General features: G+C 36.1%; 1 protein-coding gene across 3 annotated transcripts in view; it reads left to right on the top strand.

Annotated features, from left to right (window-relative positions):
• BTBD9 (BTB domain containing 9) overlaps positions 1-26,334 on the top strand; it is a 401,740-nt gene that overhangs the window by 26,413 nt on the left and 348,993 nt on the right. For all 3 annotated transcript variants that reach the window (XM_082347838.1, XM_082347836.1, XM_082347837.1), the window contains exons 2-4: positions 8,336-8,547; positions 11,932-12,295; positions 13,372-13,636. In XM_082347838.1, the coding sequence (XP_082203964.1) occupies positions 8,363-8,547; positions 11,932-12,295; positions 13,372-13,636 (814 nt within the window). In that variant the 5' untranslated portion in view covers positions 8,336-8,362. The remainder of the gene's footprint in view (positions 1-8,335; positions 8,548-11,931; positions 12,296-13,371; positions 13,637-26,334) is intronic.

Below are 26,334 nucleotides of genomic sequence, written 5' to 3'. Positions count from 1 at the left end.
TTTAATTTAGACTATATAACCTTTGGTAAATTCAAGTAAGCAGGCCCAGGTAAACCTGATACTTCCCTTGAACAAAGGAGGACACTGCCTTTTTTCTCATTTTTCTAGGTTAAAAATATATATCAATATAAGTGTTAAGATTTTCTTCCCAAATTCCTATGGTTTGTATTCAACTCTCCCTAGAATGTGAGTACCCCATTTTAGAGAGCAATTTGCTAATTATTTGAATATTAACTCTTATTCTGATACAAGAGTATAACATAATTTTTTGTAGTTGTTTTGGTATGGTACTTATGGAAGATTACTGTATTTGACTTTCTACAAATCATAAAATCATGGCCTGCTAGTTCTAGATTTGACATTATTTGTCATCTAGCCCTACCTTCCTCAGTGGACAGTGAGCAACTTTATCCTTTACTAATCTTTGTGTTTCTATCACCTAGCACTGGGCCTGTATTGTAGAGAGAGCTCAATAAATCTCTTATCGAATGAATTATATATAGATTCAGAAACTAGTTTGCCCTTTGGCCAAGAAGTGGAGAATCAATGTGGTAATTGGTAAATGGAGTTACATACACTCTCCATAAAATGATCTCATCAAGTATTTTTATGGTACAGTTCCTTAGTGTTCCAAGTTGAGTATATCTATAAACATTTGTTTACAAACATATAAAATCATAGAACGACAAGAATTTGGAGCTGGACTGGATGTTAGAAATCATTTAATCTTTCCCAGAGAAAAGGGATTTCAGGAATCCCAAGACCAGAAAATGCCCATGAACTCTTCTTACTGTAGCACTTTACTGCCTGGTGATACTACTCTTCTGCAAGGTTTAGAATTGGATTTGCAAAATATCAGAATCAAGGTTACACCTGCTAGTATGGTCAGTCTACACCTGTTTATTCAGACTTTTGGATGACAAGGGTAGAGTATATATCAAAAGAAGTGAGGCATCCTTCCAATGAGAAAGTAGAATGTGATTTTTTGTGAGTGTTTAAGATGCAGGCAGGACATCATTTATTTCCCCAAGCGATATTAATTTAAAGTTTAAGGATTACTACTTCAAGTTACACACCACATGGGTACTAAGAGCAGGAAGAAATTGCTAAACCATATGCTTATAAATGCCATCTCTTTCCTCAAGAGAAAGATCATTTATATTTTGCAATTAAAGAGCAGAAGGTCTTTTTTCCCATAAAGTTCTTTCAGTCAGGAAATATGGGGGGGGTGGAGAGGGTTTCCCAGGGGAGACTTATACAACATTCAAGGACTCTGGCATCTCCGCCTGATGGAACTTTGCCTTTTGTCTATTTCCTGATTAAGCTCTGGAGAGTGAACTTTAATTCTAAAAAATATAGTAAGCTCTTGTTAAAGAAAAGTTTGTAAACAGTTCTGCTGGAAGTGAGCTTTAAGTAAAGAAATTGATGTTTAGGTCAGCTTGGTTTTTTGAATAAGGCAATTATAGCATTACAACATTGTGAACTGCATACGGCATTCTCACTTTATTGATGGACATTGTTTACTATTTTGGTTAGAACAAATGGATGTGGGTTTCTTATAGCATAGTAAATAGTCAATAACCCTGAGAATTTTAGTACTGTGGCTTTAGTCTTTTTTTTTTTTTTTTTTTCCAGGTGCATTTGAATCCAGGAGAGTTAACCAACCACAAAAAAAGTGTAGTTTCTGTACCACCATCCCTGGTAAATAAATTCATAGGAAGTCTCAGAACCCTCAACTAATAATTGTATATGGTATCATGAACGGTACCATTTCCTCTCTCAGATTAAGTCCCTGCTCCCCCTGCCTTCCTACCCTTCTCTTTCCTCTTACCTTGAAGGAGCAGCTTGAATAAAAAGATTACCCTTGCCCTATCCTGTGAATGTCAGCAAGTTTAGACTCTGGGACTGTCAACAGGAGCAAATCTCAGAGCACTTTGTTTGCATCTGAGAAAATCTCCTATAAATTTAGAAAAAGTCATACTGAAAATCTCGTAAGGTGAAGATCTTTAGTTGGGATGTATCAGATAGACTGTCCTAGTAGGCCATGCTACCCAGGTATCAGATATTTATTACTTTTTGCCTGTCTTAGTGTAATGAACTTTTTGTCCTTGACTTCAAGTTGTTAATTAATTTTTAACTATGGAAGTAATATATAGTCCTTCTGCTTACCATTCTGTCTTAGTCACTACATCAGGTACTACTGGATGTGGCAAATTAAAACACTTGCTGTCTCATACAAAAACTAATTTAATTTGTAATTTTAGTGGCCAAAGTTATTGAAATATTTGTGTATAGTTTTATTACAATAAAACATTCTTGTTATAAAAATTTTAAACATTACAGAAATATGTAGTACACTATGTAAAATTTTTCCCACAGCCCTAATCCATTGGGTTAACCCTTGTTAACAATTTGGTGTTTGCTTTCTATGTATTTAACAAAATAAGATTTTATTATAACATTGTTTTGCAGCTTGCCTTTTTGCATGTAAATACATATATTTAAAATTTTTTCAATGTCAATAAGGTATTCAACTTTATTCTTTTAAAATCATTGTATAATATTCCATTGTAGAGGCTTACCATTATTTGTTTATCCAATTCCCATTAAATGGACCTTTAAGTTTTTTCAATTTTTTACTGTTACAGAAAGTGCTGAAGTTGACATGCTTGTGTATTTATTTTTGTGCTCTTGTATGAATATCCAGCTTACTTTTTTCAGAATGGCCAGCCAACATTTTTTATTAAAAAAATTCATATTTTCTCCCACTGAATTGAAATGCTACATTTACATATATTATACTGAATTCTTGTGTATACTTGGGTTTATTTCTGGACTAATATATTTCAGTGATATATCTCTCTAATATGACATTGTTTTAATTGTTCTAATTTATGATTTGCTTTCTCATCCAATAAACTGGCCTCTTCTCATTGTTCTTTTTTTTTTAGAATATATATGAAATCACATATTTATTCTTTCAGATGAACTTCTTTACCCCAATTTACTTTAAAAACTCTACTGTAATTCTCATCAGGATTACTTTTAATTCCTGTGTTAATTAGAACTGTGTCTCTCAGCTTTACAAACTTCTTGGTAAATATAAAATTCTCATTTTTCCTTCTCAGTGTTCTAATATGTGTGCCCATTTGTCAAATTACTGTTTTTAACTGTGTATCCCTACCAAGAATGTTTTGTGGAATTTTGCTTTCTGTTGCTAAAGCATTGTTTTTTGTTTTTGTTTTTTTAATGTTTATTTATTTATTTATTTGGCTGCACCGGGTCTTAGTTGTGGCATGCGGGATCTTCGTTGCCACATGGCGGGATATTTAGTTGTGGCATGGGAACTTTTAGTTGTGGCATGTGGGATCTAGTTCCCTGACCAGGGATCGACCCCGGTCCCCCTGCATTGGGAGTGCAGAGCCTTAGCCACTGGACCACCACAGAAGTTCCTAAAGCATTATTTTTGTTCACAATATAAAGTACAATAAAATACCAAATGTGCTTTTTTCACATGGTGATTTAGAGATGATTGGTCTCTTTACAACATCTCCAAACAGTTGTATGTCTCTTCATTTGTTTTCCTTAAGTCCCTCAGAAGAGTTTTATAACTTCCTTTACATGTTCTCTGAGTTTCTTCCTACGTATTGCTTATGTTTTGCAATTATAGATTGCAGGTCATTTCCCTCATATTTTCTAGCTGGTTGTTTTGGGCATGAAAGGATACTATATATTTTCATATACAGTTGACCCTGGAACAACTCAATGGTTGGGGGGCCTACCCTCCGCACAGTTGAAAATTTGAATGTAATAGTCGGCCTTCCGTGTCTGAGGTTCCTCTGTATCCGCATTTCCTCCACATGTGAGGATCCACAGTTGTGGATCGTGTAATACTGTAGCATCTACTATTGAAAAAATCCAAGTATGAGTGGACTCTGCAGTTCAAACCCATGTTCAAGGGTCAACTGTAATAATTTTATGTGGTCACCTTAGTGAACCTTCCTTATTTTCTCATATTTTTTCAGTTGATTCTCATGGATTTTTCATGTGGGCAATGAGATTATCAGCAAATAGTGATTATTTTGCCTGTTTGTTTCCTAAGCCATTTACCTTTAACTTGGTTTTCTTAATTGTATTGTCTTTTGTTCCTGAAAAATGTTAATAGTGATGAATAGACATCCTTATCTTATTTCTGAACTTTCTAGGGATGTTTCTACTGTTTTATTATTAACTAGATGCTTATATCTATTGTAGTTAGGCTGTGTATGTGTGTATAAATTTTAGGAAGTATTCTTTTATTCCTATTCAATTAAAACTTTTAAAATAAAAGGAATTTTAGCTTTTATGAGCTAATTATATGATTTTTTTCTCCTTTAACCTTTTAATTTGTTGATAGTTATTCTTCCTAATATTCAGATTTCTTTCTTGGAATTGACCAACTTTGTCATGAATCCTTCTGCTTAATTCTCTTTTCCAATATTATACACAGGCTTTTTTTTTTTCATGTATACTGATTTTTGAGTGTGTGAATGTGGTCACATCTTCGTGTCAGGCTTATACTGGCTCCGTAGGAAGAAGCAAAAAACTTGTCATGTGCACAGGAATAGTTTAAATAACATTCTAATTATCTGATCCTTGAAGTTTTGAAGAAACCTATCCATGAAACTGTTTGGATTTGGCATATTGGGAGGTCAGGGGTTAGGAATACATTTAGGCAGGTGGGGTAGGTTATTTTCTTAGTATCTCTTTCTCCTATCCAAATCTAAGATTAAATAAGTGTATTGGATAGATTTTTAGGCTCCATGTCTTCAGTCTTAACTATATGAACAGCCCTCATTAAACACCCTGGGTATTGAGTCTCTAAAAAGCTTCCTGGTTGGCAACGTGCTTTCACAGCTTCCTGGGGGAATTTAGCACGTTCGATGTAACTCCATTGGGAGAGGAGTCTTGAAAGCTTGTGTCTGGTTTCTCCCAGACTTAGCCCCATGTGCTTTTTCATAACCTTTGCTGATCTTCCTTTGATGCTTTTGTGTAATAAATCACAGTCATGGGTCCAGACATTTGCTGAGTTACGAGAGTCCATTTTATATGACAGGACAAAACAGTGGTATTAAAAGGCAGTGGCAGAGTTTTAAGATATAACTTTAAAAAATGTACTATAACTTTGTCATTACAGGTATGGAAATAATCTCATGGAAGTTAGAACATTTGTCAAAGACCACATATATCTTTAGTAGCAGAATAATAAGTATGAAAGCATAAGAAACATGTCAGTAAACAGTTTTACTCCGTGAGCTTTAATTTTTTTCTCAATTTTATTTATCAAATTAAACTTGGTGGTTTAAAATGTTAACTTTGATTATTATTAAAGTTATTAATTATTAATTAAAGTAATTAATTAAGTTTATTGATATATAGTTTCTAAAACATGCTTTTTTAAATGCAAGTGGATGGATGCAAACTATCACTTCATAGATAAGCTGGTCATTGGGCGAAAATATGTTCTGCATACAAGCTATAGCATTGGTAACTTTGTTAGCATTGTTTGCCTCTTTGCAGTAAGATTAGAAATGGAATCATATCCTAAATAAATTTTCTTAGCAGATATTTTGTATATTTATGCACCTGAGAAGGGATGTGAACCTAGAAGAGCAGAGTCTAAATCAGTGGCTATTTTGTAGGCTGCTCATAAGAATGGCTTCAGAATAGAGAGTCCACATTCCAGACCAATTAAATCAGAATTTCTGGTGGGTGGGGCTCAAGCATCTTTTTTACTTTTTTAAGCTCCCCATGTGATTCCAATGTATGGCAAGCTCATTGAGAATCACTGGTCTAATTAAAATTATTTCTATATGCCAATACAGATTGTGTTTATTCCATACTAAGTGTCTGTTTTCTATACCCGGAAATATTTGTTTTATGTCTCCAATTGGAAAAGCATAATTAGACTGTAAATTTAGCAAAATGAAATTGTATGTATTAAGAAGTTCAGATCTGGAGAACTTAAGATAGATATTTCTATACATAGTATTAAAGATTATTATGTATCAGTGGAAGAATTATAAATTTACCTTTGAGCTAGTTAACCAAAAATCTATCATTGTCCATCAAGAGTTATTAGTTAATCATTTGAGTCTCACTCATGACCTAGATAAAATTTTAAGATAATATGATACCAGAGAACATATTCAGTGGGTGTATGCATGGCGTCCTTTCAGCTAGGGAAAGCATCTATTTTGTTTAGAGTCAGGCACTATCATTGAACTATTGGATAGTGATAATGAGAGTTCATGTTGAAGGAAAATGGGATTTTGAAATCCGGTACCAGTAGCTTTCAGAATTTCATGGCTGATATAAGAAATGACCATGCTCTTTTGAACATTGTTTGGATAACCCAGCCAGAAACCAAAACAAAAAGCAAAAGCAGTCTTATCCTTTGCGTAGAGTACAGTCAGTCCTTGATCATTTGTTAGAGCAGGGATGGCAAACTATAGCCTGAGGGTTAAATCCGGTCCTTTTCTGTAAATAGTTTTATTGGAACAAAGCCATGCTCAATAACTTACTTATTGTCTCTGGCTGCTTTTAGGCTCCCAATTACAGAGTTGAATGGTTGTGACGGAGGCTGTATAGCCTGCAAAGCCTAAAATTTTTACTATCTGACCCTTTGCAGAAAGTTTGCCGACTTCTGTGTTAGACTGTTGTGTCAGATGTTAGATGATTGAATTTCACATAATCTGCTGACACTCCTAAATGGATCCTCTTAAGCTGAATTTGGTCTTTCACACACAAGTGACTGGAGATGATTCAGTTTTTAGGGCTTTTGAATGCAGGTTGCAGTTGAAGGAGAAGGATTTGCCTTGAGAATGAGGGGAGTATGCTGCTAGCCCTCTGATGTTCCTAGTGTAGGAAGCCAGGAGCTTGTTTACTTACCTGGGGTGGGTGTCTCCTTGCCTAACTCATCCTCCATGTTCCTCTACATCACATTCCTTGCTGTTGCTTCCTCAGTTGGGGGTGGGCATGGAGTAACAAGTAACTGGGGAAACTGGACTGTGAGGATCTTCCACTGCAGTCTCGGGGGATAAAGACAATTTCTCACATACCTTGTTGATAATGGACCTGCATGTGGAAGTTTAAAGATTAGGAGTGGCTTAATCTTTAATCCTGGTAAAAATGGAGAGTTCAAGAAGGTGTGGAGGTCTTGGGAGATTGGGATTGACATATATACACTAATATGTATAAAATGGATAACTAGTAAGAACCTGCTGTATAAGAAAATAAATAAAATTCTAAAATTCAAAAAAAAAGAAAATGTGGAGGTCTAGTGGAGAGCGCATATCTGGCTCATTTCTTCTAGTTTCTGGTGCAACAGAGGGGTAGCTGGTTCACCTCTGAGTTGTCAGCCACATCTTCACTTCAGGCACCTGCACGCTAGTGAGGGCTCTCATCCACTTGCTGGGTTACTTACACCTGGAAAAGTACTACCTGCAAATACAGTAGAGATTTAAGAATATAAACATTTTTAGCTTTTGAAGAAAATAACTCCCTTTTCTAATATGCAAAGCTGTTAATCAAGTTTTAGCCCTTTGATTTTCAGTTATGTTTGTAGAAAGGCATTGCATACAAAAGCAAGGAAATGAGATTAAATATAATGATGTTCTGATAAACACAGGCTACCTGATTATCAGGGGTGTAAGTTTGGACTGGAAGTTACAGTCTTCAGAAAAATATTGGAGTTATTCTTTTTTTGAGGGAGGTTAGGATTCTTACTATAAGCTTCTATTAATAAATGTCAAGTTATTTTTGTGACTTAAGAAGATTATAATTTTTTATAAAATATTTAAGAGGGTTTCAGACCAAAACCTCTGTAATCATTTGAAATCTTACGATTTAGTTTATTCTGTTTGTGATTTAGGTCTAAATCTATGCCTGAACAAGTTTTCCACTGGGTCTAGTTAGTTATACCCACCTTAGTAAATATATCTGTGCTAAAAGAGGAGCTCTTCTGGTTGTTGACTTTCCTTTTCCTGAGATACTGAGAAATAAGGGACTTGTAGTTTGAACACAGTTTTCTAGATTGTGATGGCTCCAAGTGCTGTTAGTGTTTGAAGATCCTGACTTTTATTGTGATAAGGCAGTGAGAACAGTGGAGTTAATGGAAGTAGGCTGAATTGCTTCCCAGAATAGATGGGTTAATATAGATACCAATGATGATGAAATTGCTCTCTTTTGTGATTTTTTTAGAATATACATTTTTACTTATCTGTGTTTATGGTATGTGATTTTCGAAGTGTACTCCCCTCTCCTCACTAACTCTCATCCCTTCTTTATATAATAGATCAACGACTATCATCTGTTCTACAAGATGAGTAACAGCCACCCTCTTCGCCCCTTTACTGCAGTGGGGGAGATTGATCATGTGCACATTTTGTCTGAACATATTGGTGCCTTGTTGATTGGGGAAGAATATGGCGACGTCACATTTGTTGTGGAAAAGAAACGTTTTCCTGCCCACAGGGTAATTTTAGCAGCAAGGTGCCAATATTTTCGGTAAGTGTATATTACTTTTTGAAGATTGAAGTCACTTGTAGAAAACACTGGTATTTTCCACTCTGTGAAAAATATGTAACAAAACAACAATAAATTCTAGCAGTCATTCAATTCAACATCTATAAGAATTTAATCTTTGTCAACTTTTTGTTATGTTTTGAAAATCACCTTTTCCTTTCAGGAGTCATCTTAGAATCATAGGGTTAGGAGGCTTCTTAGGCTAGACTGTACCCAATCAACCATTTTTCAGGGTCTCAACAATATTTCTGCGGCTGAGTCTTTGTTGCCTTCACCCTCTCCTCACAGTTGATGGCTAATGGAACTTAAACCGATTTATTGGCGGATGGGCCTCTTGTTGTACGGGTAGACTGACCTCTGGACTCGCCAGTGAACACGTATACATCTTAGTTTCAGACTACTGAGGTCCAGGACCTGTAGGTAACCCAACAGATCTCTAAGACATGCAGTTTGACAACCCCAGAGTAAAGGAAACTTAAATATTTACTGAGACTAAGTTTCATAGTTATATTAGAGCTAAAACTAAACAAAATATGTGTTTAATTAATGTAAAAATCATACTTGTACGTATACATAGCTATTGTTTGTTACTTAGACCCCTAATTTCCAGGGTTATAAATGTTAAACTGAGGTCTAATTACTCTACATTTTACCTAATCTTAGTTAAAAGGGAATCATCACTAAATTATTGACTGATAATGTATCCTTGACAGATCCATGGAGTCCATATCCAAAAAATCATGGATTTGCCTGTGAAACTTGATATCGAGAAATTGAGATGCTGAAGGCATGGATAAAATTTCAGTTATCTTCTAGTGAAAACTGCATTCTGATTTTTACAATCAGAATTAACCGAGACAGCAAAACCAACCTAGAGTCACACATATTGTAGTAAAGTGTGTTTCTTGGAAATATTTAGTGTTTAGCTATAACTCTTACAGTGCTTTATAAACATTTTTAGAATGTTTCATCTTGTAAATATAAAATGCCACTGTAAATACAGCCAGGAGCTTAGAAAAGAGAGGAGTCTATTAAGAGTTCTAGCTAACATGCTCCTATCAAGGCAAGGCAGCTGGCCTTGGTCTTGTCATTATTTGTTACCAACCTCTGTCCTCTGCACACTTTTGTGCTTCTTTCCCTTTTCATTCTTCCATTCATTATATTAAAGTGTCTTGTAAAAGTCCACTCTTTATTAATTTAGAACTTTTCAGCCTTATGCTTAGTATTTGTTACTATTATATATCTTCCCTCTTTCAAAAATAATTTGAGACAACTGTAGGTGGGTATCTTTTAGGTGATCAGTATATTCTTAAAAGAAACTCAAGTACTTTTAGAAATTTGAAGATCGTATTGAACGAATGGAATATGCTCCCTTCATTTATTGATCTTGTTCTTGCTGTCTCTTTGTGGGTATTGAACCTTTATAATATCTGATGGCTCACCAGGCTAAACTCAGTCATTACCAACGCTATCTTAGACTGATTCTCATTGCTGACACTGTTCATGTGCGAAGGAAAGTTAACTGTCAGCAGTCAGGAGAGACCTTATGAGTGTGGTCATAGAGCCTATCAGTTCCCAGATAAGGACAAGCTAACTGTACCGGAGGGAACCTTCCACAAGTTGGGGGTTCATATTTAGGCTTCCTAGGGGTCCTCATCAAAACCACTTTTAAAACATCGAGAATCCAGGTAAGTACCATGGATCACACTGGAGTGGGAGTAGGTCTTGGCAAGATCTCCCCAGGAAGGTATCCTTTAATCTAGTAATTTTAAGGTTGTGATTGGATGCTCTCTGGATTCATGGAAACCTTCACAGATGTTTTTAGGCAGACTATAACCCAGTGAGGAAGTATGTTCAGAATATTCATGAATCTTTTGCTGGGTAGTTGCAACTATTTCTGTGAGGCAAGCAAGAATGTCCTGTCTTGCTTGTCCGGGGGAGGGTGGGAGGAGTTCTAGGCAAGCATGGAGGGAAACTTTGAAATGCTAGTCCTGCTCTTGAGAATCTTAGGAGCACGGGAGTCTCTTTTTGTCCCCTTATTTTCTCGCTCTCACTTTTACACATTTTCTTTCTCACTCATTACTCTTCCTTTTCTGTACTCCTCCCTAGTCCTCCTCTGGCCACCCTTTCTTTCCTGATGGATTGGAAACTTTAGTTGGTTCATATTATTTCTCCTAGAGTAATAGAGGTAGAAATGTAAGTTTACTACCTGACTGGATTGTCTAGTTTTCATTATTTAGATGAGCAGATAAGCAATAATATGGGGATTTTTTTAAATCTGAAAAATACTGGAAGACAAAATAGAAAAGTCAAATTATCCATAATCCCATCATGAATTTCATTTTTAATTTATAAGCTGACAGATGAAGACCCTTCCCTTCCAGCCATCTAATCCTATTCCCTAGAGACAACCACTGTTAACAGTTTAATATGTATTTCCCCTCAATATAAATAGATATATCTATATATACCTGTGTGCATACAGATGTAAGTATGTGTTATACACTCTTTTCCATGTGACACATAGGGATCTGCAACCTGACTTACCAACTATATCCTGGACATCTTTCCAAGACAGTATATTTTGATCTCCCTTGATCTTTCTAATGGCTGCATAGAATGTGTATATCATAGAATATATATAGAATGTGTATATCATAGTTTTTTCAACCATGTGCCTCTTGATGGACATTTAAGATTTTTTCCATTGTTTCAATATATCTTCTTATACATTTATCTTTATCTTGCTCTATTATCTTATACATTTATCTTTATCCTAAAAGTGAGATTACTGAGTTGAAGGGTATGCATATTTTAGATTTGAATAGATACTACTTAAATTCCTTTCCAAAAAGGGATACCCATTTATACTCTCAAAGCAGTGCATGAGAAAACCTGTTTTTCCATTGTTTTTGCAGTGCTGAATATTAACAGGTTTTTAATTTCTGCCAGCCTGACAGGGAGAATGGCACCTGATTGTGTGTAATTGTTTTCATCTGATTATCTTTTCCTCTGGAGCTTTACTTTTTAAACTACTTTCTTGACCTTTAACAGGTTTATATTGATTTCACTGTTCCTCTCAAAAGAGCACTTTCATCTTTCTAATTAATGAATGTCTATTATGTATCTTGAGCTCTCAGGATTATTCGTTAGTTCAGTTGTTTATAGAATTAATTCAAAATAGTTCTTAAATTATTTGTCTTTCTTTAGAGAACTATTTTAAGTTATTACTATGCATTTCTTCACCTGAATCTTTGTGTCATTAAACACATGTATGTTTTTTATAATGTTGATAACCTTTATTTCATAATTTTGTAGCAGATGCTATTTGAAGTTTTTCTCATGCGTTTCTTCTCTGATGTGCAGAGCATTACTATATGGTGGAATGCGAGAATCTCAGCCTGAAGCTGAAATTCCTCTCCAAGACACCACTGCAGAAGCATTCACAATGCTACTTAAATACATCTATACTGGGCGGGCGACGCTGACAGATGAGAAGGAGGAGGTGCTGCTGGACTTTTTGAGCCTGGCTCATAAATATGGATTTCCAGAGCTGGAGGATTCTACCTCTGAGTACCTCTGCACCATACTTAACATTCAGAATGTCTGTATGACTTTTGATGTTGCCAGTCTCTACTCCCTTCCCAAGTTAACTTCCATGTGCTGCATGTTTATGGACAGAAATGCTCAGGAGGTGCTCTCAAGCGAAGGCTTCCTCTCCCTTTCTAAGGTGTGTCATTGTCTACAAGTAATTTACAGGCATGCACTGTTTTATTTATATCTGTAAGTTAGAAATATGGCAGTGGACTAAGAATAAAAAAATAAAAACCATTAGTGTGGAAGAGGTTGTCTAGCCACCTGCCTCTGGCTACTGAGACTCTAGATCATATAAGAGAGAGGCAGATTGCTGCTGTTTTCTTTTAAGATTCTTCAGGTAAGTTCTATGTGCAAAAGAGACTGTGCTGCTGGTGGTTGTTTTCAATGTGATGGCGTCAAATAGGCTCCTTTGTGGTGTTGCATACTGTTTTTTGGTTTTGTATTTCTCTGACAGAGTATTACTAATAATTCCTTATTATGAGGGGGAAAATTCATAAAGGAGATCTGATATTTCATTGGATGTCTTTAAGTCCTTGTCGGGTTTTTTTTCTGGCCCAGAACTCACTATTGTACAATGTTTTATACCATATAACAGCTAGAATAAAACTATTTTTCCCAAATCTTCCTCTCAACCCTGGTGATTGTCTTTCCTTTCCCTTCCTGTGTTCCTCCTAGGACCTGACTTCTTCAAATGAGAAAACCTCTTTGAAAAGCTACAAGTCTTGATTTGAGTGACTGTGATTTTTATTGTCCTAGTTAATTTTCAAAGGCAAGGATCTTGTAGGGTCGCACAGTGTTGCTGGCAGTCAGTTTAGAAATCTGAGAACCAAAAGTGCCGTGGTGCAGTAATACTGTGGAACAAAAGGCTTGAATTTTAAACGCTAGATGCATCTTACTGGCTCATAAATGCTAACTCTGCTGAAGAACCTGTATGGAATGGCAGCGTCTCACACTGCTGTTTTTCTTCTTATTTTATTAAAGATGGGTGCAAATGTGCTGGAAAGACTAGGTACAAGATGCCTACGGCTATTCACACAGCCATAATGGGCAAGAGAGTACATGGCACAAAGAATAAGGAAAGAAGATGGTCAAGAAGAGTTAATTGCTTAAATATAAGTGATACTTGCAGTTCAGTAAAGTTTTACTGATTGATCATGCACATGGTTGAGCTCCATAATAACTGGAATTTTTCCTTTTTATCCTTTTCAGACAGCACTTTTAAACATCGTATTAAGAGATTCATTTGCAGCTCCCGAAAAAGATATTTTCCTAGCCTTGTTAAACTGGTGTAAGCATAATTCAAAGGAGAATCATGCTGAAATCATGCAGGCTGTCCGTTTGCCTCTGATGAGCCTCACTGAACTTCTGAATGTCGTGAGGCCTTCGGGACTGTTGTCTCCTGATGCCATTCTGGATGCTATTAAAGTTCGATCAGAGAGCCGGGACATGGACCTCAATTATAGAGGCATGCTCAGTAAGTACCTGTTTATTAGGCTAATCTCACCAAGAAGTTTTGTTTGCATCCTGTGACAGGCTCAGCTACAAAACTCTAGCTACAAAACTGTAGTTCAGGTAAACATGGTATGTGTCAATCTGAGAACATAGAGCTCTGCTTCCTGTGGAATGCCTTTCCCACTCCTTCTCCTGCTAATTCCTCCTGAGATTGCTTAGCCTCTGTAGACCACAAAATACGTATTTCTTGCCATTCCTGGACAAATTTCTCCAGCCGCTCCCTAGAATGTCAAAAGTTAGATACTTTCTCATGTTAAGACCTTTCCTCCTTTCCTCTTTTCCTGCATCGAATCAGCATTGAGTACATGCTATATACTTATTATTATTTTAGGTGCCATGAACACGGAGATTCTAAATAACAATAATAATGGGTAACACTTGCATAGCATTTACAATACTTCTATGGTATTTTTCTTATTAATAAAAATAATAGCAACGAACGCTTATGAAGTGCTTATATATATCAGTAACAGTCCTACATGATGATTTAATTCTCACAATAACCCTTTGAGATAAAAACCCATTATTTTTTTCCTATTTATTTTAAGTGAAGATAATGCACTTCTTTTTTTTTGAATTTTATTTTATTTATTTTTTTATACAGCAGGTTCTTATTAGTTATCCTTTATATGTATTAGTGCGTATATGTCAATCCCAATCTCCCAATTCATCACACACACACCCCCGCCTGCCACTTTCCCCCCTTGGTGTCCATACGTTTTTTTCTCTACATCTGTGTCTCTATTTCTGCCCTGCAAACCGGTCATCTGTACCATTTTTCTAGGTTCCACATATATGCGTTAATATACGATTTTTGTTTTTCTCTTTATGACTTACTTCACTCTATATGACAGTCTCTAGATCCATACACGTCTCTACAAATGACCCAACTTCGTTCCTTTTTATGGCTGAGTAATACTCCATTGTATACATGGACCACATCTTCTTTATCTGTTAGTCTGTCAATGGGCATTTAGGTTGCTTCCATGACCTGGCTATTGTAAATAGTGCTGCAATGAACATTGGGGTGGATGTGTCTTTTTGAATTATGGTATTCTCTGGGTATATGCCCAGTAGTGGGATTGCTGGGTCATATGGTAATTCTATTTTTAGTTTTTTTAAGGAACCTCCATACTGTTCTCCATAGTGGCTGTATTAATTTACGTTCCCACCAACAGTGCAAGAGGGTTCCCTTTTCTCCACACCCTTTCCAGCATTTGTTGTTTGTAGATTTTCTGATGATGCCCCTTCTAACTGGTGTGAGGTGATACCTCATTGTAGTTTTGATTTGCATTTCTCTAATAATTACTGATGTTGAGCAGCTTTATATGTGCTTCTTGGCCATCTGTATGTCTTCTTTGGAGAAATGTCTATTTAGGTCTTCTGCCCATTTTTGCATTGGGTTGTTTGTTTTTTGAATATTGAGCTGCATGAGCTGTTTATATATTTTGGAGATTAATCCTTCATCCACTGATTCGTTTGCAAATATTTTCCCCCATTCTGAGGGTTGTCTTTTCGTCTTGTTTATAGTTTCCTTTGCTTTGCAAAAGCTTTTAAGTTTCATTTGGTCCCATTTGTTTATTTTTGTTTTTATTTCCATTACTCTAAGAGGTAATCAAAAAAGATCTTGCTATGATTTATGTCAAAGAGTGTTCTTCCTATGTTTTTCCTCTAAGAGTTTTATAGTGTCCAGTCTTACATTTAGGTCTCGAATCCATTTTGAGTATATTTTTGTGTATGGTGTTAGGGAGTGTTCTAATTTCATTCTTTTACATATAGCTGTCCAGTTTTCCCAGCACCACTTATTGAAGAGACTGTCTTTTCTCCATTGTATATCCTTGCCTCCTGTGTCATAGATTAGTTGACCATAGGTGCGTGGGTTTATCTCTGGGCTTTCTATCTTGTTCCACTGATCTATATTTCTGTTTTTGTGCCAGTACCATATTGTCTTGATTACTGTAGCTTTGAGGTATAGGCTGAAGTGAGGGAGTCTGATTCCTCCAGCTCCGTTTTTTTCCCTCAAGACTGCTTTGGCTATTCGGGGTCTTTTGTGTCTCCATACAAATTTTAAGATTTTTTGTTCCAGTTCTGGAAAAAATGCCATTGGTAATGTGGTAGGGATTGCATTGAATCTGTAGATTGCTTTGGGTAATATAGTCATTTTCACAATATTGATTCTTCCAATCCAAGAACATGGTATATCTCTCCATCTATGTATCATCTTTAATTTCCTTCATCAGTGTCTTATAGTTTTCTGCATATAGGTCTTTTGTCTCCTTAGGTAGGTTTATTCATAGGTATTTTATTCTTTTTGTTGCAAGGGTAAATGGGAGTGTTTCCTTAATTTCTCTTTCAGATTTTTCATCATTAGTGTATAGGAATGCAAGAGATTTCTGTGCATTAATTTTGTATCCTGCAACTTTACCATATTCATTAATTAGCTCTAGCAGTTTTCTGGTGGCATCTTTAGGATTCTCTGAAGATGTATAGTGTCATGTCAGCTGCAAACAGTGACAGTTTTACTTCTTCTTTTCCAATTTGTATTCCTTTTATTTCTTTTTCTTCTCTGATTGCCGTGGCTAGGACTACCAAAACTATGTTGAATAATAGTGGCGAGAGCGGACATCCTTGTCTAGTTCCTGATCTTGGAGGAAATGCTTTCAGTTTTTCACCATTGAGAATGATGTTTGCTGTGGGTTTGTCGTATATGACCTTTATTATGTTGAGGTAGGGTTCCCTCTGTGCCCACTTTCTGGAGAGTTTTTATCTTAAATGGGTGTTGAATTTTGTCAAAAGTTTTTTCTACATCTATTATCATATAGTTTTTCTTCTTCAGTTTGTTAATATGGTGTATCACATTGATTTGCGTATATTGAAGAATCCTTGCATCCCTGGGATAAATCCCACTTGATCATGGTGTATGATCCTTTTAATGTGTTGTTGGATTCTGTTTGCTAGTATTTTGTTGAGGATTTTTGCATCTATATTCACCAGTGATATTGGTCTGTGATTTTCTTTTTTTGTAGTATCTTTGTCTGCTTTTGGTATAAGGGTGATGGTGGCCTCATAGAATGAGTTTGGGAGTGTTCCTTCCTCTGCCGTTTTTTGGAAGAGTTTGAGAAGGATGGGTGTTAGCTCTTCTCTAAATGTTTGATAGAATTCACCTGTGAAGCCATCTGGTCCTGGACTTTTGTTTGTTGGAAGATTTTTAATCACATTTTCAAATTTCATTGCTTGTGATTGGTCTGTTCATATATTCTATTTCTTCCTGGTTCAGTCTTGGAAGGTTATACCTTTCTAAGAATTTGTCCATTTCTTCCAGGTTGTCCATTTTATTGGCATAGAGTTGCTTGTAGTAGTGTCTTAGGATGCTTTGTATTTCTGTGGTGTCTGTTGTAACTTCTCCTTTTTCATTTCCAATTTTATTGATTTGAGTCCTCTCCCTCTTTTTCTTGATGAGTCTGGCTAATGGTTTATCAATTTTGTTCATCTTCTCAAAGAACCAGCTTTTAGTTTTAATGATCTTTTTTATTGTTTTCTTTGTTTCTATTTCATTTATTTCTGCTTTGTTCTTTATGATTTCTTTCCTTCTACTAACTTTGGGTTTTGTTTGTTCTTCTTTCTCTAGTTGCTTTAGGTGTAATGTTAGATTGTTTGAGATTTTTCTTGTTTCTTGAGGTAGGCTTGTATTGCTATAAACTTCCCTCTTAGAACTGCTTTTGCTGCATCCCATAGGTTTTGGATCGTCATGCTTTTGTTGTCATTTGTCTCTAGGTATTTTTTGATTTCCTCTTTGATTTCTTCAGTGATCTCTTGGTTATTTAGTAATGTATTGTTTAGCCTCCATGTCTTTGTGTTTTTTATGTTTTTTTCGCCTGTAGTTGTTGATTTCTAATCTCATAGCATTGTGGTCATAAAAGATGCTTGATATGATTTCAATTTTCTTAAATTTACTGAGGCTTGATTTGTGACCCAAGATGTGATCTATCCTGGAGGATGTTCCGTGCGCACTTGAGAAGAAAGCGTAATCTGCTGTTTTTGGATGGAATGTCCTATAAATATCAATTAAATCTATCTGGTCTATTGTGTCATTTAAAGCTTGTGTTTCTTTATTAATTTTCTGTTTGGATGATCTGTCCATTGGTGTAAGTGAGGTGTTAACGTCCCCCACTATTATTGTGTTACTGTCAATTTCCTCTTTTATAGCTGTTAGCAGTTGCCTTATGTATTGAGGTGCTCCAGTGTTGGATGCATATATATTTATAATTGTTATATCTTCTTCTTGGATTGATCCCTCGATCATTATGTAGTGTCCTCCGTTGTGTCTTGTAACATTCTTTGTTTTAAAGTCTATTTTATCTGATATGAGTATTGCTACTCCAGCTTTCTTTTGATTTCCATCTGCATGGAATATCTTTTTCCATCCCCTCACTTTCAGTCTGTATGTGTCCCTAGGTCTGAAGTGGGTCTCTTGTAGACAGCATATTTGTGGGTCTTGTTTTTGTATCCATTCAGCGAGCCTGTGTCTTTTGGTTGGAGCATTTAATCCATTCACATTTAATGTAATTATCGATATGTATGTTCCTGTTACCATTTTCTTAATTTTTATGGGTTTGTTTTTGTAGGTGTTTTCTTCTCTTGTGTTTCCCACTTAGAGAAGTTCCTTTAGCATTAGTGGTAGAGGTGGTTTGGTGGTACTGAATTCTCTCAGCTTTTGCTTGTTTGTAAAGCTTTTGATTTCTCCATCGAATCTGAATGAGATCCTTGCCAGGTAGGGTAATCTTGGTTGTACGTTATTCCCTTTCATCACTTTAAATATATCATGCCACTCCCTTCTGGCTTGCAGTTTCTGCTGAGAAATCAGCTGTTAACCTTATGTGAGTGACCTTGTATGTTATTTCTCGTTTTTCCTTTGTTGCTTTCAATAATTTTTCTTTGTCTTTAATTTTTGTCAATTTGATTACTATGTGTCTTCGTGTGTTTCTTCTTGGGTTTATCCTGCCTGGGACTCTCTGCACTTCCTGGACTTGGGTGGCTATTTCCTTTCCCATGTTAGGGAAGTTTTCGACTATAATCTCTTCAAATATTTTCTTGGGTCCTTTCTCTCTCTCTTCTGCTTTTGGGACCCCTATAATGTGAACATTGTGTTTAATGTTGTCCCAGAGGTCTGTTAAGCTGTCTTCATTTCTTTTCATTCTTTTTTCTTTATTCTGTTCCTCTGCAGTGAATTCCACCATTTCTGTCTTCCAGGTCACTTATCTGTTCTTCTGCCTCAGTTATTCTGCTGTTGATTCCTTGTAGTGTATTTTTCATTTCAGTTATTGTATTGTTCATCTCTGTTTGTTTGTTCTTTAATTCTTCTAGGTCTTTTTTTTTATCATCTTTATTGGAGTATAATTTCTTTACAATGGTGTGTTAGTTTCTGCTTTATAACAAAGTGAATCAGTTATACATATACATATTTTCCCATATCTCTTACCTCTTCCATTTCCCTCCCTCCCACCCTCCTTATCCCACCCCTCTAGGTGGTCACAGAGCACCGAGCTGATCTCCCTGTCCTATGTGGCTGCTTCCCACTAGCTAGCTATTTTACGTTTGGTAGTGTGTATATGTCCATGCCACTCTCTCACGTCGTCCCAGCTTACCCTTCCACCTCCCCATATCCTGAAGTCCATTCTGTAGTAGGTCTGTGTCTTTATTCCCGTCTTGCACCTAGGTTCTTCATGACCTTTTTTTTTTTTTCTTAGATTCCATATATATGTGTTAGCATACGGTATTTGTTTTTCTCTTTCTGACTTCACTCTGTATGGCAGACTCTAGGTCCATCCACCTCACTACAAATAACTCAGTTTCGTTTCTTTTTACGGCTGAGTAATATTCCATTGTATATATGTGCCACATCTTCTTTATCCATTTGTCTGTTGATGGACACTTAGGTTGCTTCCATGTCCTGGCTATTGTAAGTAGAGCTGCAATGAACATTGTGGTACATGACTCTTTTTGAATTATGGTTTTCTCAGGGTATATGCCCAGTAGTGGGATTGCTGGGTCGTATGGTAGTTCTATTTTTAGTTTTTTAAGGAACCTCCATAGTGTTCTCCATAGTGGCTGTATCAATTTACATTCCCACCAACAGTGCAAGAGGGTTCCCTTTTCTCCACACCCTCTCCAGCATTTATTGTTTGTAGATTTTTTGATGATGGCCATTCTGACTGGTGTGAGATGATATCTTATTGTAGTTTTGATTTGCATTTCTCTAATGATTAATGATGTTGAGCATTCTTTCATGTGTTTGTTGGCAATCTGTGTATCTTCTTTGGAGAAATGTCTGTTTAGGTCTTCTGCCCATTTTTGGATTGGTTGTTTGTATTTTTGATACTGAGTTGCATGAGCTGCTTGTAAATTTTGGAGATGAATCCTTTGTCAGTTGCTTCATTTGCAAATATTTTCTCCCATTCTGAGGGTTGTCGTTTGGTCTTGTTTATGGTTTCCTTTGCTGTGCAAAAGCTTTTAAGTTTCATTAGGTCCCATTTGTTTATTTTTTTTTTTATTTCCATTTCTCTAGGAGTTGGGTCAAAAAGAATCTTGCTGTGATTTATGTCATAGAGTGTTCTGCCTATGTTTTCCTCTAAGAGTTTTATAGTTTCTGGCCTTACATTTAGGTCTTTAATCCATTTTGAGTATATTTTTGTGTATGGTGTTAGGGAGTGTTCTAATTTCATACTTTTACATGTACCTGTCTAGTTCTCCCAGCACCACTTATTGAAGAGGCTCTCTTTTCTCCACTGTATATTCTTGCCTCCTGTATCAAAGATAAGGTGACCATATGTGTGTGGGTTTATCTCTGGGCTTTCTATCCTGTTCCATTGATCTATATTTCTGTTTTTTGCCAGTACCATACTGTCTTGATTACTGTAGCTTTGTAGTATAGTCTGAAGTGAGGGAGTCTGATTCCTCCAGCTCCGTTTTTTTCCCCTCAAGACTGCTTTGGCTATTCGGGGTCTTTTGTGTCTCCATACAAATTGTGAAATTTTTTTTTCTAGTTCTGTGAAAAATGCCAGTGGTAGTTTGATAGGGATTGCATTGAATCTATAGATTGCTTTGGGTAGTAGAGTCATTTTCACAATGTTGATTCTTCCAATCCAAGAACATGGTATATCTCTCTATCTATGTATCATCTTTAATTTCTTTCATCAGTGTCTTATAATTTTCTGCATATGGGTCTTTTGTCTCCTTAGGTAGGTTTATTCCTAGATATTTTATTCTTTTTGTTGCAATGGTAAATGGGTGTGTTTTCTTAATTTCACTTTCAGATTTTTCATCATTAATGTATAGGAATGCTAGAGATTTCTGTGCTTTAATTTTGTATCTTTCTACTTTACCAAATGCATTGATTAGCTCTAGTAGTTTTCTGGTAGCATCTTTAGGATTCTCTGTGTATAGTATCATGTCATCTGCAAAGAGTGACAGCTTTACTTCTTTTCCGATTTGGATTCCTTTTATTTCTTTTTCTTCTCTGATTGCTGTGGCTAAAACTTCCAAAAGTATGTTGAATAATAGTGGTGAGAGTGAGCCACCTTGTCTTGTTCTTGATCTTAGTGGAAATGGTTTCAGTTTTTCCCCATTGAGAATGATGTTGGCTGTGGGTTTGTCATATCTGGCCTTTATTATGTTGAGAAAATTCCTTCTGTGCCTACTTTCTACAGGGTTTTTATCATAAATGGGTGTTGAATTTTGTGGCAAGCTTTCTCTGCATCTATTGAGATGATCATATGGTTTTTCTCCTTCAATTTGTTAACATGGTGTATCACATTGACTGATTTGCCTATAGTGAAGAATCCTTGCATTCTTGGGATAAACCCCACTTGATTATGGTGTATGATCCTTTAGTGTGCTGTTGGATCTGTTTGCTAGTATTTTGTTGAGGATTTTTGCATCTATGTTCATCAGTGATATCGGCCTGTAGTTTTCTTTCTTTGTGACCTCTTTGTCTGGTGTTGGTATCAGGGTGATGGTGGCCTCATTGAATGAGTTTGGGAGTGTTCCTCCCTCTGCTATATTTTGGAAGAGTTTGAGAAGGATAGGTGTTAGCTCTTCTCTAAATGTTTGATAGAATTCACCTGTGAGGCCATGTGGTCCTGGGCTTTTTTGTTTGTTGGAAGATTTTTAATCACAATTTCAATTTCAGTGCTTGTGATTGGTCTGTCTAATTTTCTGTTTCTTCCTGGTTCAGTCTTGGAAGGTTGTGCATTTCTAAGAATTTTTCCATTTCTTCCAGGTTGTCCGTTTTACTGGCATAGAGTTGCTTGTAGTAATCTCTCATGATCCTTTGTATTCTGCAGTGTCAGTTGTTACTTCTCCTTTTTCATTTCTAATTCTATTGATTTGAGTCTTCTCCCTTTTTTTCTTGATGAGTCTGGCTAATGGTTTATCAATTTTTTTTATGTTCTCAAAGAACCAGCTTTTAGTTTTATTGATCTTTGCTATCGTTTCCTTCATTTCTTTTTCATTTCTGATCTGATCTTTATGATTTCTTTCCTTCTGCTAACTTTGGGGTTTTTTTGTTCTCCTTTCTCTAATTGCTTTAGGTGTAAGGTTAGGTTGTTTATTTGAGATGTTTCTTGTTTCTTAAGGTAGGATTGTATTGCTATAAACTTCCCTGTTAGAATTGCTTTTGCTGCATTCCATAGGTTTTGGGTCGTCGTGTTTTCATTGTCATTTGTTTCTAGGTATTTTTTGATTTTCTGTTTGATTTCTTCAGTGATCTCTTGGTTATTAAGTAGTGTGTTGTAAGTAGTGTAAGTAGCCTTCATGTGCTTGTATTTTTAAAAGATTTTTTCCTGTAATTGATATCTAGTCTCGTAGTGTTGTGGTCGGAAAAGATACTTGATACGATTTCAATTTTCTTAAATTTACCAAAGCTTAATTTGTGACCCAAGATATGATCTGTCCTGGAGAATGTTCCATGAGCACTTGAGAAGAATGTGTATTCTGTTGTTTTTGGATGGAATGTCCTATAAATATGAATTAAGTCCATCTTGTTTAATGTATCATTTAAAGCTTGTGTTTCTTTATTTATTTTCATTTTGGATGATCTGTCCATTGGTGAAAGTGGGGTGTTAAAGTCCCCTACTATGATTGTGTTACTGTCGATTTCCCCTTTTATGGCTGTTAGTATTTGCCTTATGTATTGAGGTGCTCGTCTGTTGAGTGCATAAATATTTACAATTGTTATTATCTTCTTCTTGGATCGATCCCTTGATCATTATGTAGTGTCCTTCTTTGTGTCTTGTAATAGTCTTTATTTTAAAGTCTATTTTGTCTGATATGAGAATTTCTACTCCAGCTTTCTTTTGATTTCTATTTGCATGGAATATGTTTTTCTATCCCCTCACTTTCAGTCTGTGTGTCCCTAGGTCTGAAGTGGGTCTCTTGTAGACAGCATATATATGGGTCTTGTTTTTGTATCCATTCAGCCAGTCTGTGTCTTTTGGTTGGAGCATTTAATCCATTTACATTTAAAGTAATTATCGATATATAGGTTCATATTCCCATTTTCTTAATTGTTTTTGGTTTGTTATTGTAGGTCTTTTCCTTCTCTTGTGTTTCCTGCCTAGAGAAGTTCCTTTAGCATCTGTTGTAAAGCTGGTTTGGTGGTGCTGAATTCTCTTAGCTTTTGCTTGTGTGTAAAGTTTTTAATTTCTCCATCAAAGCTGAATGAGATCCTTCCTGGGTAGAGTAATCTTGGTTGTAGGTTTTTCTCCTTTGTCACTTTAAATATGTCCTGCCACTCCTTCTGGCTTGCAGAGTTACTGCTGAAAGATCAGCTGTCAACTTTATGGGGATTCCCTTGTGTGTTATTTGTTGTTTTTCCCTTGCTGCTTTTAATATGTTTTCTTTATATTTAATTTTTGATATTTGCTTAATATGTGTCTTGGTGTATTTCTCCTTGGATTTATCCTGTATTGGACTCTCTGTGCTTCCTGTACTTGATTAACTATTTCCTTTCCCATATTAGGGAAGTTTTCAACCATGATCTCTTCAAATATTTTCTCAGTCCCTTTCTTTTTCTCTTCTTCTCCTTGGACCCCTATAATTCGAATGTTGGTGAGTTTAATGTTGTCCCAGAGGTCTCTGAGACTGTCCTCAGTTCTTTTCATTCTTTTTTCTTTATTCTGCTCTGCAGTAGTTATTTCCACTATTTTATCTTCCAGGTCACTTATCCGCTCTTCTGCCTCAGTTATTCTGCTATTGATTCCTTCTAGTGAATTTTTCATTTCATTTATTGTGTTGTTCATCATTGTTTGTTTGTTCTTTAGTTCTTCTAGGTCCTTGTTAAACATTTCTTGTATTTTCTCCATTCTATTTCCAAGATTTTGGATCATCTTTACTATCATTATTCTGAATTCTTTTTCAGGTAGACTGCCTATTTCTTCTTCATTTGTTTGGTCTGGTGGGTTTTTACCTTGCTTCTTCATCTGCTGTGTGTTTTTTTGTCTTCTCATTTTGCTTATCTTACTGTGTTTGGGGTCTCCTTTTCGCAGTCTGCAGGTTCTTGGTTCCCGTTGTTTTTGGTGTCTGTCCGCAGTGGCTAAGGTTGCTTCAGTGGGCTGTGTAGGCTTCCAGGTGGAGGGGACCAGTGACTGTGTTCAGGTGGATGAGGCTGGATCTTGTCTTTCTGGTGGGCAGGTACACATGTGGTGGTGTGTTTTGGGGTGTCTATGGCTTATTATGATTTTAGGCCGCCTCTGCTTATGGATGGGGTTGTGTAAATACAATACAATATAGTAAATACAGTGTGTTGACTATCTGATGTGTGAATTGGAGTAAAGGTAGTAGAGAAATAGTATCGTAGCTAGAGGGAACAGGTCGGGAGAGGTTGAGGAAGAGATTAGAGATGCTAGAGAGTGATACTGGTTGAGGGTCAGCCTTCCATAAAGGGTAGGAGGATAGAGAGGGGAGAAGTAACAAGATGAATAATATAGTTTTAGCCTTTGTAAATCTTAATTGTTGGATCCTTTCTTATATAAGCTCCTTTTTTCCCCTTCTTGCCCTAGTTTTGATTCAAGGTGTTGATAGGGCCTCAGGACTGGTTTAGTTATAAGTATAGGTTTGGGACATTGCTGCAGAACTGAGGAGATGCTTTGGACATTTCATGTAGTTACTGGTCGCTTGGAATTGATCAGCTGGTCAGTATAGGTGTCAGACCTGGGTTACTATAGACCCATGAAATTACCATGAAAGGGAGTAATCACCAGTTGAGGAGCCTTCAGTTCTGGAATGATATGCTGCTCATAACTGTTAAATTCTTCATTTTGGAATAATTTAGTGGAAGCTCAAGGAGGAGATTATACAAATGCTTGGGAATCTTTTATATAACTTATAAACTCAAGAAATGATTAAGTAGCAGACTGTGTTTCTTCTTTTTTGATTATATGAATAGTAAAACTAATAATAGAAGTAACTAAGGAAGCATATCACTTTCCTCTCAGACCCTAAAAAATATTTATTCAGACATTCATGTCATTTTTAAAAAATGAGATTTCTTCACTGTTAGGGGAAAATTTCAGAACTGTTCCTTAGCTGATAGTCTGGAAGGATAGTTCTGCTTATTTTGAAATTATTGATGAGATTTGTCTGTTTCCTTGTTCTTCCCTGGGTATAGGTTCTGAATCTTTGGGGACTTTTCATGACATTGAGAGGTTCTATCTTGGGACTAGGGAATTAGTATCTAGGGGCATAAATACTAAATTTTTTTTTTTTTTTTAGTTCATTAATATTGGTTACTAGAAGGTTTAATTCTTACAGTTGCGTATCCTGAGGCTTTTTACCAAATTACAGTGATTTCCACCCCCGTTAAAAAAAAAAAGAGGATCCAAAGGATGTTTTTAACTTTCCAGTGGTGGTTAGTCTTTTTGAGAATGTGGTTTATATATATACAAAACTACGTCTATTGATGAGCATTTGTCTATACGCCTGGGGAAAGGAAATTAACTTTTTAATCAATTTCTTTCTTAGGATATTTGAACTACTTGTACTCAGCCGATTCCTTAATGTTTAGTTTTGTTTTAGCTGTGGAGATATTTTTGCCTTGAAAGTTAGTGCTTCATCTATTCCAGCTGAGTTATACTTTGTTTTGTGTATCTCAGGTTTTAGACTTTGCGAAAGAGAACAGTAATTTCTTGTTTCTTCATGTTTATAACAGGTAGCACATCACAACTTCCATCCTCAAGATTTTTTATTGGCTAAAAGTCAATCTGTTGCTAGGCCTGCTAAGTTATATTATTGGTTTATATGTGAGTGTGTGTGTGTGTTTAAATCTGTGCTGTAGGTACATGGTACCACGAACCTATTCCCATAGTTTCCAGTAACTAGACTGAGCGGGCTTGCCACTGTGATAGTATCATTTTTGCTTTTCTTGCCTACACTCCTACTTAGACTGAGCTTCCTGAAGACTGTAATTATGTCTTTTCCCCTGTGTTTTCCTAGCACTTAGCACAGTGCCTGAATCTAGACTTTTCAAAATAAATGAATGACTGAATGAATCTATTCCTTGCTTCTAAACTAGAATTTAAAATTTGGGGACTTCCCTGGTGGCGCAGTGGTTAGAATCTGCCTGCCAATGCAGGGGACACGGGTTCAAGCCCTGGTCCAGGAAGA

The sequence above is a fragment of the Balaenoptera borealis genome, assembly GCF_965194805.1.
Source record: "Balaenoptera borealis genome assembly, chromosome: 12".
NCBI classification, from domain to species: domain Eukaryota; kingdom Metazoa; phylum Chordata; class Mammalia; order Artiodactyla; family Balaenopteridae; genus Balaenoptera; species Balaenoptera borealis.
This window is presented reverse-complemented; position numbering and strand designations above follow the sequence as displayed.